Source organism: Schistocerca serialis, chromosome 1, assembly GCF_023864345.2.
Source record: "Schistocerca serialis cubense isolate TAMUIC-IGC-003099 chromosome 1, iqSchSeri2.2, whole genome shotgun sequence".
Classification (NCBI taxonomy): domain Eukaryota; kingdom Metazoa; phylum Arthropoda; class Insecta; order Orthoptera; family Acrididae; genus Schistocerca; species Schistocerca serialis.
This window is the reverse complement of record NC_064638.1, coordinates 1164517431-1164529855: the sequence shown is the minus strand read 5'-3', so window position 1 is coordinate 1164529855 and position 12425 is coordinate 1164517431. Positions and strand designations below refer to the sequence as shown.

At 43.8% G+C, this 12425-nt stretch overlaps 1 protein-coding gene across 1 annotated transcript in view; it reads left to right on the top strand.

Annotated features, from left to right (window-relative positions):
- The window catches only part of LOC126456215 (tubby-related protein 4), a 509546-nt gene that overhangs the window by 453313 nt on the left and 43808 nt on the right, over positions 1-12425 (top strand). Inside the window, exon 10 of the mRNA XM_050091971.1 lies at positions 7213-9308. Within this exon, the coding sequence (XP_049947928.1) occupies positions 7213-9308 (2096 nt within the window). The remainder of the gene's footprint in view (positions 1-7212; positions 9309-12425) is intronic.

Sequence of the window (12425 nt, the reverse complement as noted above, 5' to 3'; positions counted from 1 at the left end):
GCAGTCACTGGCATTTTGCTGTCCAGTGCCATCTGTCGGATATTTTGTGAATTTTTTTTTTTTTTGGTTCTACTAAAACCCCATGTCATTCCGAAATGTGTGTCAAATTTTACCTCTCTATCTAAATTATTCCGTGGTTTATTAAGTTTTCAAATTTATACTTACTTATTGATCACCCGGTACTTTTTACAAAACATAGTTCCCCTGCATTACTGCTCTCCATTACAGCACCTCCTTGGCCTGCACGCTGCAACCCCATTTAAAATCAAACAAATTCAAATGTGTACACTATACTTGCTGTTCGTAAATCACTTCATTGTGCACTCCTTACTTCTGAACTTGCAGAAATTGGACGACTTTAGGCTGTTAATGCTTTGGGTCTAACAACAAGAATATAGTAATAATAATAATAAAACTGTGTACAGCATTGTAGTAGCCCTTGTGTAAACTCCTGTGTCGTGCTGTCAATTGATTCATTTATAGTTTCGAAGCGAGTAATGAAGCAATTTCTGGACTACTGCAGGTACTATTTGCAACTTGGAGAAGACATTTTCTTGAGATTTTTAGCATTTGTTACCTATATATCTCAATTTTATCATCAATGGTGAACTCGACAAAGCACAACATATATGTGTGGTGGGTGGACTATATGAGGAGCCTGTAACCTCCGCCATATTACTGCAACTAATTGAGAAAAAGTAATTATTAATAACTTATATAATCAGTAATACAGTCTTGCAAAAGTGTGATAATAGTAGTGATGTTTTGAAAATGATTTAGTTTCGTGACAGGAACAGACTCGAATCGTTCAGTTTTTACCCCTCAGAAAAACATCTATTTGCACCTCAGGGGGTTATGATCCCCTGGTTGGGAGCCGGTGTTCTAAGGAAAATATTCTGCATACCATTAAACACGTTACCCCAGAAAGTATAAAAAAGCTGAATTTTAGCCAGTCTGCTTGTGTATAAAGTACAGTACTAAAATACAGGATAAAATCGAGTACATAGTTTTTGGCGGCTACATCCACACTAATGTTATAAATGGGAAAGTAACTCTGCTATGCCCTGGCGAGGAAACCGCTGAACCGATTTTGATGAAGTTTGGTAAGGAGATAGTTTCAACACTGAGGAAGAAAACAGGCTACTTCAAAAAATTGTATTTTTTGGTATTATTAACATTTTTAAATATGGTTTCCGTGCGTGAAATGGAGACTACATTTCCACTGATGTCAGCGTCTCTGAGTGTTTACAGATTATTCCGTGACAGTGAAAATTCATTGTTTACTCCTCCACACGGTTCCTGAAATTTTAAAAACCTGTCTACGTCATATGGATAGTCTTTACGGCAAAATATAGTGGAGGTACAATAATAATATCCGATAGTAAGCCAAAGAATCATATTTAAAACTTTCACATAGGGAAAGCCATAAGAATAGGCTTACCACGTTTTTTGTTTCCGACCAAGGACATGTTACGATACTGTTAGGGCCAACTGAGGACATATTTCTTGAATTACTTTTAACAGTTTACTCAAACATTAAACTTTGTTTTCTCATTGTATTTTTCACTATACATGACTTTTTCAGCAATAGTTCATTTGTTTTAATTACACTCATATCTGGCAGTGTTATAGGAAAATGTAATCTCTTCAGCAGCGCACACTAGGTAACTGTTATTCCTATCTTTGTCTTTAAAAATTCTCTTATGTTTCGTGAAGTAACAGCATTAACAGCACTCTTAAGTTTAGCTGTTTTCATGTGGTCGTTAATATTACCCTTTCCGTTTGTGCTACAGAAAATTCCCCAGTACACAGTGAGCAATAAACACATTCATTGTTACTGTCATTACACAATTTCAAAAATTTTTATTCTTGTAGCGAGTTAACATACACACAGTTCTTTTGGCCATTCCTAAACGATGAGACAAAAACCTAATACAGATAAGATAATCAACAAAATGAATAATAAATAAACATGATGCTGCATATATCGATCTTCTGGTGGGTAATGTGCAACAGCTGTTGCTATACCTTGTATGTAGTAAGAATAACACCACCAACTGTTGGGTTGGGTTGTTTGGGGGAAGAGACCAAACAGCGAGGTCATCGGTCTCATCGGATTAGGGAAGGATGGCGAAGGAAGTCGCCCGTGCCCTTTCAAAGGAACCATCCCGGCATTTGCCTGGAGACATTTAGGGAAATCACGAAAAACCTAAATCAGGATGGCTGGACGCAGGATTGAACCGTCGTCCATCAACTGTATTTAATGGCTGTATTCTGAACTGGTGTTGATACACTGCCACTGTAGACACCATAGGCTGTAACAAGCTTCACTTTAGCGGATGCCATGTTTTGGACCATCTACATCAGGGGTGGCCAAGAATGCAGATCGTGAGCCATGCCCTGGCTCGTGAGCTGTGTCCTGCCTCGCAAGATATGCCCTGGCTGGCGTCCCACATTGCTCTACCTGGCTGCACACTTCCCCCACTGCCACACCGCAGTTTCTGAGTGGAAGAACGGTGAAGGTGGGGGGAAGGGGGGAGGGGGACTGCAAATGCGCCATATGAAGATCGCAATCTAGTCGCACTGCATATGACGCGGTTTCGTATTTCTCAACAACACAGATCACAAACGAAATAAATTTTCAGTATTATTTAGTTATTTTTGGTGCACCGAATATAGAATATAATTTAGCTTCAATGGGCTCTACTGTATACTTTAATTCTGTTTCACCTGTTAGTAGGAGGACGATGTCGTCTGTAAACCTCAAACACTATATCCTTATTCCTCTAATTTTTACCCCCGTGACGTTTAGTAGGCAGTGGTCAATCACATTTCCTAAATATAGGCTGAAAATCATAGGAGCCAGACAGCATCCTTTTCTTACTCCTTTACCTAATTTTATCCAGTTGGAACTTCCTCCTCACAAATTCACTGACGCTTTTTGATTGAAGTATAATGAGTTTATAAGTTCCGCCGGTTTTCCAGTCCACTCTCCATTCCCTCATTATAATTGCAAGCTTATCCCGAGCCACATTGTCAAAGGACTTTTACACATCTACACTACTGGCCATTAAAATTGCTACACCAAGAAGAAATGCAGATAATAAACGGCTATTCATTGGACAAATATATTATACTAGAACTGACATGTGATTACATTTTCACGCAATTTGGGTGCATATATCCTGAGAAATCAGTAAACAGAACAACCACCTCTGGGCGTAATAACAGCCTTGATACGCCTGGGCATTGAGTCAAACAGAGCTTGGATGGCGGGTACAGGTGCAGCTGCCCATGCAGCCTCAACACGATACCACAGTTCATCAATAGTAGTGCCTGGCGTATAGTGACGAGCCAGTTGCTCGGCCACCATTGACCAGGCGTTTTCAATTGGTGCGAGATCTGGAGAATGTGCTGGACAGGGCAGCAGTCGAACATTTTCTGTATCCAGAAAGGCCCGTACAGGAACTGCAACATGCGGTCGTGCATAATCCTGCTGAAATGTACGGTTTCGCAGGGATCGAATGAAGGGTAGAGCCACGGGTCGTAACACATCTGAAATGTAACGTCCACTCTTCAAATTGCCGTCAATGCGAACAAGAGGTGACCGAGACGTCTAACCAATGGCACCCCATACCACCACGCCGGGTGATACGGCAGTATGGCGATGGCGAATACACGCGTCCAATGTGGGTTCACAGCGATGTCGCCAAACACGGATGTGACCATCATGATGCTGCAAACAAAACCTGGATTCATCCGAAAAAATGACGTTTTGCCATTCGTGCACCCAGGTTCGTCGTTAAGCACACCATCGCAGGTGCTCCTGTCTGTGATGCAGCGTCAAGGGTAACCGCAGCCGTGGTCTCCGAGCTGATAGTCCAATAAATCACACAAATCTAAAGGCTGTCAGTTCAACTACATGCCTAGGAATTACAACTAGGAATAACTAAAATTGGAAAGATCGCATTTATAACGTTGTGGGGAAGGCAAACCGAATACTACATTTCACTGGCAGAACGCTTAGAAGACGCAACAAGTCTACTGGAGAGACTGTCTAAACTGTGATTGTCCGTCCTCTGCTAAGAGTACCGCTGCGCGGTACGGGATCCTTACCAGATTTCGATTGACGCAGGACATCGAAAAAGTTCAAAGGAGGTCAGCTGGTTTATATTATTGTGAATCAGGGGAGCTAATGTCACTGATATGATAAGCGAGATGGGGTTGCAATCATTAAAACAAATGCGTTTTTTGTTGCGGCGAGATCTCTTCACGAAATTTCAATCACAAACTTTCTCTTCTGACTGCGGAAATATTGTATTGACGCCAACCTACACAGGGAAAAATGATCGTCGCAGTAAAATAAATCAGGTCTCGCACGGAAAGATTTAGATGTTTTTTTCTTACGTGCTGTTCGAGAATGGAACGGTAGAGTAATACGGGTAGTTTAACGGTGGTTCGATGAACCTCCTGCCGTGCACTTAAGTGCGAATTTAAGAGTGGTCGTGTAGACTTAGGCACAGACGACAGGACTTCCTCTATCCTTCCTCTCTGCCAGATCAGCTTGAGGTTCATAGTCTGATTTTCTGTCATGATATTCAGCTTTTGTCCCGAGTTTCTATCCCTTGTTTTCACCAACTACTTATTATAAACGCCCATTGTATGAAACATTAGCAAGACAAAATAGAATTTTTTAATGAATATATTCCATCGCAGATTTTCCTCACAATTAGCTTCTAATTAATTGCTTGCCTATGAAGTGTCGTCTCAGTTGTGCCACTGGTTTCGTGATTTCAGAGACGTGTCCATCATAATCTTTAACAGCCTGTGCCGTGGTACACTCTCGGATTTTACGGGGGTGCTAATTTCTTCAAGTACGATTGTCTTGTGATTTATTTGGCATGCCCCTTTCATTTACATCTACGCCTACATCGTTACTCAGTAGACCGCTTCGAAGCGCATGGCAGAGGGTACGTCCTATTGTACCAGTTACTAGGGCTTTTTCCCATTCCATTCACGTTTGGAGCGCACGAAGAATGACTATTTAAATGCCTTTGTGCGCTGTAAATAATCCAATCTTCCACTCACCATCCTTATGGAGAAATATATAAGAGTTTTTATATACACCTAGAGACATCATTGCAACCCGTTTCTTGAATCTTTGTCAGTAGACTTTCTCAAGATGGCTTCCGTCTGCCTTCAGGACTCTGCCAATTTAATTTCTTCAGCATCTCAGTAACACACTCCCAAGGGTCAAAAGGAACCTGTCACCATCCGTGCTACGATCAGTAGCCCCTGTTAGTCCTGTTTGGTGTTGGTCCCAAGCACTTGAGGAATATTCTAGCTTGGACCACAAGAGTGATTGGTAAGGAATCTCATTCGTAGACTAATTGCATTTCCGCAGTATTCTACCAATAAACCGAAGTCTGCTACATGCTTCACTCACGACTGAGGCTATATAATCGTCTCATTTCAAGTCCGTACAAAGTGTTACACCCAGATATTGCTAAGATTTTACAGATTCTAGATGTGAGTCACTGGTTCTATAGTCAGAGGACACTGCTTTTCTCGTTTTCTGAAGTGCAAAATTTTACAGTTCTGATCGTTTAAAGCAAGCTGCCTATCTTGGCACCACTTTGAAGTCTTATCAAGGTCTGATAAAATATCTGTGCAGCTTTGTTCAGACTGTACATCATTATGGATAACTTCACCATCTTCGAGAAGTCTGAGGTTACTATCAATATTGTCAGTAAGGTCAACATGAACAGCAATGGTCCAAACACGCTTCCTTGCGGCATACCCCAAGTTATCTATACATCTGCCGATGATTCACCATTCAAGATAACATGTTGTGTCCTCCTTACCAAGAAATCTTCAGTCCAGTCACAGCTTTCGCTTGATACCCCTTATGATCGTACTTTTGATAATAAGCATAGCTGTGGCGTTGAGTCAAGTGCTTTCCAGAAATCGAGAAATACTGCATCTACCTGCATTGATCCATGAGAAAAGTGCGAGCTGTATTTCACATGATTGGTGTTTTCTAAATCTTTGCTGGCTGGCATGGAGAATGTCATTCTGTTCGAGATACCTCTTTATGTTTGAACTCAGAATATGTTATAAGATTCTACAGCAAATGTATGCCGAGATATGGTGAATTACTTCCGCTATTCTTCTTGTGGACAGGTGTGACCTGCGCTCTCTTCTAACTACAGGGCACGATCTTTTGCTCAAGGGATTCACGATAGATTATAGTCAACAGGGTCGAAAACTGGGTATAAAATCTGATAGCCATTCCGTCGGGCACTGGAAATTTGTTCAGTTTTAACGATTTCAGCTGCCTCTCAACGCTTCTGACACTATCTATTTCACTCATCTTTTTAGTGATAGGAGAATTATATTGGGACAATACTTCAGGGTTTTCCTTTGTCAAGTAACGTTATGCGTTTGCTTTGCTATTCTCGGTTTCATTTTCTGTTTCGTCTGTGACTATCTTCACTAGCTTCAGATAGTAGACTATACACAAGGTCAGCTAAGTATACATAATTTGGACCTTTCCGTTAATTAGGAAGGATCTGTTAAGTTCTCTTCCCTACTGCCTAATTCCAGATTTGTTGCTGTTCTCTGGCGATAAGGCAAAACTGTCATCGACTCGAAGGTTGATTTTGGCACCACAGTGCATTCACTTTGCGTGATGCTACTGGACGAGCTAAGCTCTTATCTTTCTCCATCGCTTGAAACGATCCAACAGCTAGTTGTAGGGAGGTCAACAGTTTAACATGCACTTGTAACTTTAACAAATTATTGCCAGAAACGAAAGAAGCGATAAATGTCAAGAAAAACGGTTGGCTCAATTCAGGACTGAAGCTCTGAGCTTTGGGTGATACTTACCCAATTAGCTACCAACCAATGGATGATTCACTTCTTTATTTCCTTCTTACACATAGCTTTTTCGTCCAAACTCTTTTTGGTTTTTCTTTGTTTTTTTTCTGAACCGATATAGTTCATCTCTTCCATAGGGTCTAGGACGCATATGCCTGGCCCTGAGTAGTTAGCAGATAAACGTACAATAGTGGTGAGGACTGCATCGTTATATATATTTGTTGCACTGTGGGGTCCCTGAAAATTTCATCGATCAGTTGATTTCTGTTCACAAATGCATATTCACTTTGAACAGCATTTACTATGTTAGCATAAACTTCTAATTTGTTTCAGCACATCAAACTGGTGGAAGTGACATCAAACATCTGGGGCACGAAGTTTAAAATCCACGGCTTAGCTCCGTCAGTACCAGCAAACTTGGGCCAGGTCACTTACAAGACTTCGCTCCTCCACCTGCAGCCCCGCCAGATGACCCTGGTGATCACCGAACTCCGAGACGACTTCCCACCCGGCCCCGATCCCAACTTCAATCCGAACCTATTCTCCGAGGACGAAGAGGAGGCGTACTACCACGAGGAGAGCTCCAGAATGCCGGCCGGTTACCAGAGCGACATCGCTCCGCCCATTGCACCCATGACGCCGAGAAGCCATCACACGCCGTCCACCAGCGGTCGTTTCGTACAGAGTCGATCGAGGATGCACCAGGCACTGCACAGCTCGAAAGCTCACAGCCACCAGAATAGTATAACTATATCTAGCAACGCGACCGCCGCTCTAGCGAGAGCAGAGTCCTATGAGGACGAATTCTCGTACAGTGAAGCGGCGGAAGCCACGAGCTCTTGTGAAAGTCTCAAAAATAGTTCTGTTCCTGCTTCCGTTTCGTCTGCAGCGAAAAATTGTACAGACAGTTATCCGTGTCAGCAGATGATATCCGTGCCTAATGGGAATGGTTACAATGGAAATGGGTCTTACAATAACGGCTTAGGGTCGGGCAGTAGTAACGGCTATAGTAGTGGTGCTGTTGCACAGATAACGCGATCTAACATCGGAATGGCCTCCCAAGGTGGACAGTCCCGACACGTCATTTCGCCTCTAGTTTGTGAAGGAGCAGTTCCTGCTCTGCAGTCGCCTAAAAACACGGTAGCTCCGAGCGATGTTTTAATTGACCGGACGTCCTCGACACATACTATGGTAGCCTCCTCGCCGTCCGATTTTTCCGGTAACATACAAAGAGTGAAAACCACAATCGAGCATAACCAAAACAGGGGCAATGCGGTAACGAATCTCAGTTTAACGCCGGGAGGGGCAGAGCAAAGCTGCGTCGAAATGAAACCAGTTGTGGTGAAGAGACTGGATACTGAGGGGAGCGGTAAACCCCACCAGTCTAATAATGGCAGCTATAGCGAGACAGCGATCACATTAGAGGGAAGTTTCACTACGACAAGTGGCCCGTCCTACTGCACGTCACCACACAAAGGGACGAGTAGTAGCAGTGCAGGCAAGAGAAAGGAGAAGAGTGGCGCGACGAAATCGAGTCCTAGTGGGAACCAGATAGGTATTGCGGGCAACAAGTGGTGCGTTACGAAACCGGAAGAACTGCTCTTCATCGACGAAGACGGATCGGGCGAGCCGGTCGCTCCGGAAAGGGGAGTCAGACGTATCCCGACTTCGGTATCGATAGCTCCCTGCACAGCCGCTTGTGTAGCCGACTCCATGGTGCGCAGCTGCAGCGTCGGCTACCTCGACATGGTCGACGTCAACATAGTCCCATGCGACGTAGCCCTGTCCATGCTGAGGAAGGACACGCCGAAGCGCCTAGTCCTGGTGAACAGGAAGAAACAGCGGAAACACAAAAGCAAGCAGCACCAGAGTCGCGAGGGAGGTGACAAGGCGAAGGACAGTTGCGCGGGGCTGCCCAAGCTGAAGCACTGCGGCAAGAGCAAGAGCCTCGACTCTAGCGATCTGTTTCCGACCAGCGATACGTCCGAGAGCAGTTCCACTGCGGATCCTCCGTCCACGAAGAGATCGACCGACAGTGCCAGGAAGGAAACCGGCTCGGCGAGTGCGAGCGGCGAGGTGAGTCGCGAGTCTTCGTCGGCGTCGTCGCCGCCGCCGGCAGCCCAGCCGCCGCGAGAGTCTCCGCCAGTCGGCGAGCGCCGCGCTGAGGTCAGAGCCAGTGGCGCGCAGGCAGTGCTGGCGTCAGCTCCGCTGTCGCCAGCGGCGAGTCCGCCCAGCGCGCCACGGAGGCAGCAGCAGCACGCGCTGGCGGCGCTCGAGAGCCTGGCGTCGCGCATCCGCGAGCTGGACGAGACGCACTCGCTGCCGCCGCCGTCGCCCTGCGCCTCCCCGCGGCTGCCACGCAGCAGCCCCGCCAGCCCGGCGCCCAGCAAGAAGGCCGCCAAGCGCAACCAGTCCTCGTCTCCCATCAGGTAATGTGCGACTTCCACAGGGGTCTGTTCTGGTTCCTTTGCTTTTCCGGTTATACGGGATGGTTATAATTAAACTTTTGCTATTTTTGAGGGAGCGAAAGGCTATTTACAATTTGTACAGAAACCAGATGGCAGTTATAAGAGTTGAGGGGCATGAAAGGGAAGCAGCGGTTGGGAAGGGAGTGAGACAGGGTTGTATCCTCTCCCCGATGTTATTCAATCTGTATATTGAGCAAGCAGTAAAGGAAACAAAAGGAAAAATTCGGAGTAGGTATTAAAGTCCTTGGAGAAGTAATAAAAACGTTGAGGTTCGCCGATGACGTTGTAATTCTGTCAGAGACAGCAAAGGACTTGGAAGAGCAGTTGAATGGAATGGACAATGTCTTGAAAGGAGGATATAAGATGAACATCAACAAAAGCAAAACGAGGATAATGGAATGTAGTCGAATTAAGTCTGGTGATGCTGAGGGAATTAGGTTAGGAAATGAGACACTTAAAGTAGTAAAGGAGTTTTGCTATTTGGGGAGCAAAATAACTGATGATGGTTGAAGGAGAGGGGATATAAAACATAGACTGGCAATGGCAAGGAAAGCGTTTCTGAAGAAGAGAAGTTTGTTAACATCGAGTACAGATTTAAGTGTCAGGAAGTCGTTTCTGAAAGTATTTGTATGGAGTGTAGCCATGTATGGAAGTGAAATATGGACGATAAATAGTTTGGACAAGAAGAGAATAGAACCTTTCGAAATGTGGTGCTACAGAAGAATGCTGAAGATTAGATGGGTAGACCACATAACTAATGAGGAGGTATTGAATAGAATTGGGGAGGAGTTTGTGGCACCACTTGACAAGAAGAAGGGACCGGTTAGTAGGACATGTTCCGAGGCATCAAGGGATCACAAATTTAGCATTGGAGGGCAGTGTAGAGGGTAAAAACCGTAGAGGGAGACCAAGAGATGAATACACTAAGAAGATTCAGAAGGATGTAGGTTGCAGTAAGTACTGGGAGATGAAGAAGCTTGCACAGGATAGAGTAGCATGGAGAGCTGCATCAAACCAGTCTCAGGACTGAAGACAACAACAACAACAACTTTAGAGGGTCCCCACTACAAACGAGTGATTGTACAAGAATGACACTTTGTGAAAACATTTGCAAGGACATGCAGAAGATAAATAATGAGTAAACCATTGAAAGAAACACATTTTAAGCAGGGAAAAATGCTCCAATCGAAGCACAAAAAACGCAAATGCGTTTCTGTTTATTTAAAAGAATCTGACTGAAAAATGGGGTACCAGCTGCCTCGTTCTACCTTCCACAGCCCTTTAAAAATTTCCCAAAAATTTTGGCATGTGAACATATTTGTATTTTTTTAACGTGCAACTCAGAACAGTGTCCCACAAGCTCCCCTAACTGTAACTCACTCACACCCATTAGTCCGTTGTAAGTCGCTTATATCCATCCATGCCAGTTCCCCTTTCTCACACACTCAGTCAGCCCAACTCATTGTCTTTATCTCTTTGTGTATCTCTGTCACTGTCACCTGTATCACACCCACAGTCCGCTTTGTTCTGTCCTGCTACCACGGTCTTCCCTCTTGTTCTCTTATTATTATCCCATTCCTTCCTTTCTACTACTCCTGTCTCTTCTCGCTGTCACTATCTCGCTCTTCCTTATTGTCACTGCCATAAACTCCCTCTCTCTCTCATTATCACTGTCTGTCACTCATTTCCACTTTCTCCCTCTCTTTATTCCTCCACCACTAGTACTGTCTCCTCCACTCTGTTCCTAGCACTGTCTGACACTGTCAAAAAAGTTCCACTGCCCCTGTGTCCTCTTTCTCTCACACTGCCCATGTCTCCTTCACTCTTTCTATATCACAACCACTGTCTACTGTCTTCGAGTATTCATTACTTTTCCATCTCTTTGCCACCGCCACTCCCATCTTCTCTCCTACCATAAGAATGTGTACAGTATTGCTTGCCAAAATTTTCGGAAATATTTTTAAAGGTGCTGAGGAACGTAGAAAAAGACAGTTGGTACCATACTTTCCATTCAGTCTTTTAAATAAACAGGAACTTATTCACATTTTTTGAGCCCCGATAGAAGCATATTTCCACTGGCTCCCTGTTGTAACTCATATGAAAAGAAATAAAATTTAAATGATTTACTTATGTGAAACTGAAATAACACAAACGCAGTTTTACACCTGAGACCAGATTTTTATGTTCAAAAAATTTTGCCTATATACTATAACACAGGGTTCCCAGCGGATAACGGAGACACTTTACAGCACATTTCTCTGTGCTACGTCACTTCATACATTTTCACCTCACACCATATCTTATGTGCATGTTTTCCGTGTAAAAGCAAGGTAACTCTGAAAGTCTGTGCCTCGGAAATGGATGAAGATGCAAATAAAATTTTCAAGGTTGATCGAGTTCAGGATGTTAGGCATACATCGTAAAAATATAGTCATTTGCTGTCCACAGCTGTCGTGAAACTGCAGCTGGGTTTTGGTACCCAAAAAGCAAGTTTTTTTGGATGCTTCACGATAATGGATAAAGATTTCTGGAAATGCGGACATGGCTCTTTTAGATAAATGCCTATGAAATATACGGTTTAAATTTGTGCAATGGGCTGCAGTTATTTTTTCTTTAGATTTCGCTTATACCGGATTTTATATTTAAAAGTTGGGTAAATTTGAACCTCTGTGTCTTGGAAACAGATAAAGATATCAAGATTTTCGATATTAGCTCTTAGAGGTATACCGTAAAATTTCAGTCATTTGCTGTGCATAGCTATCTTGGAATCTTCAGCTGGGTTTTATTCCGCTAATGACGGTGAAAATATAGCGAAAAACCTTCTTTGTGGAGTTCTGGAAGGAGCCTCTCCACATTCCTTTAATGCATCAACACTTGCGAAGAGCAACAGCACTTTTGCCTTTGTTTTGATAAAACAGCCTTGCGAGTAAAGACCTGCTGTCCTTTTCAGACCCATATTGACTGTCTGCAACTGTAATGCCTGATGCATGTGTTTCAAACCTATGTCACCGTACCACTATTGGCTCCTAATGGCAAGTCATGACACTAACACTACTAACGCAAATCCTGCAGCGCATA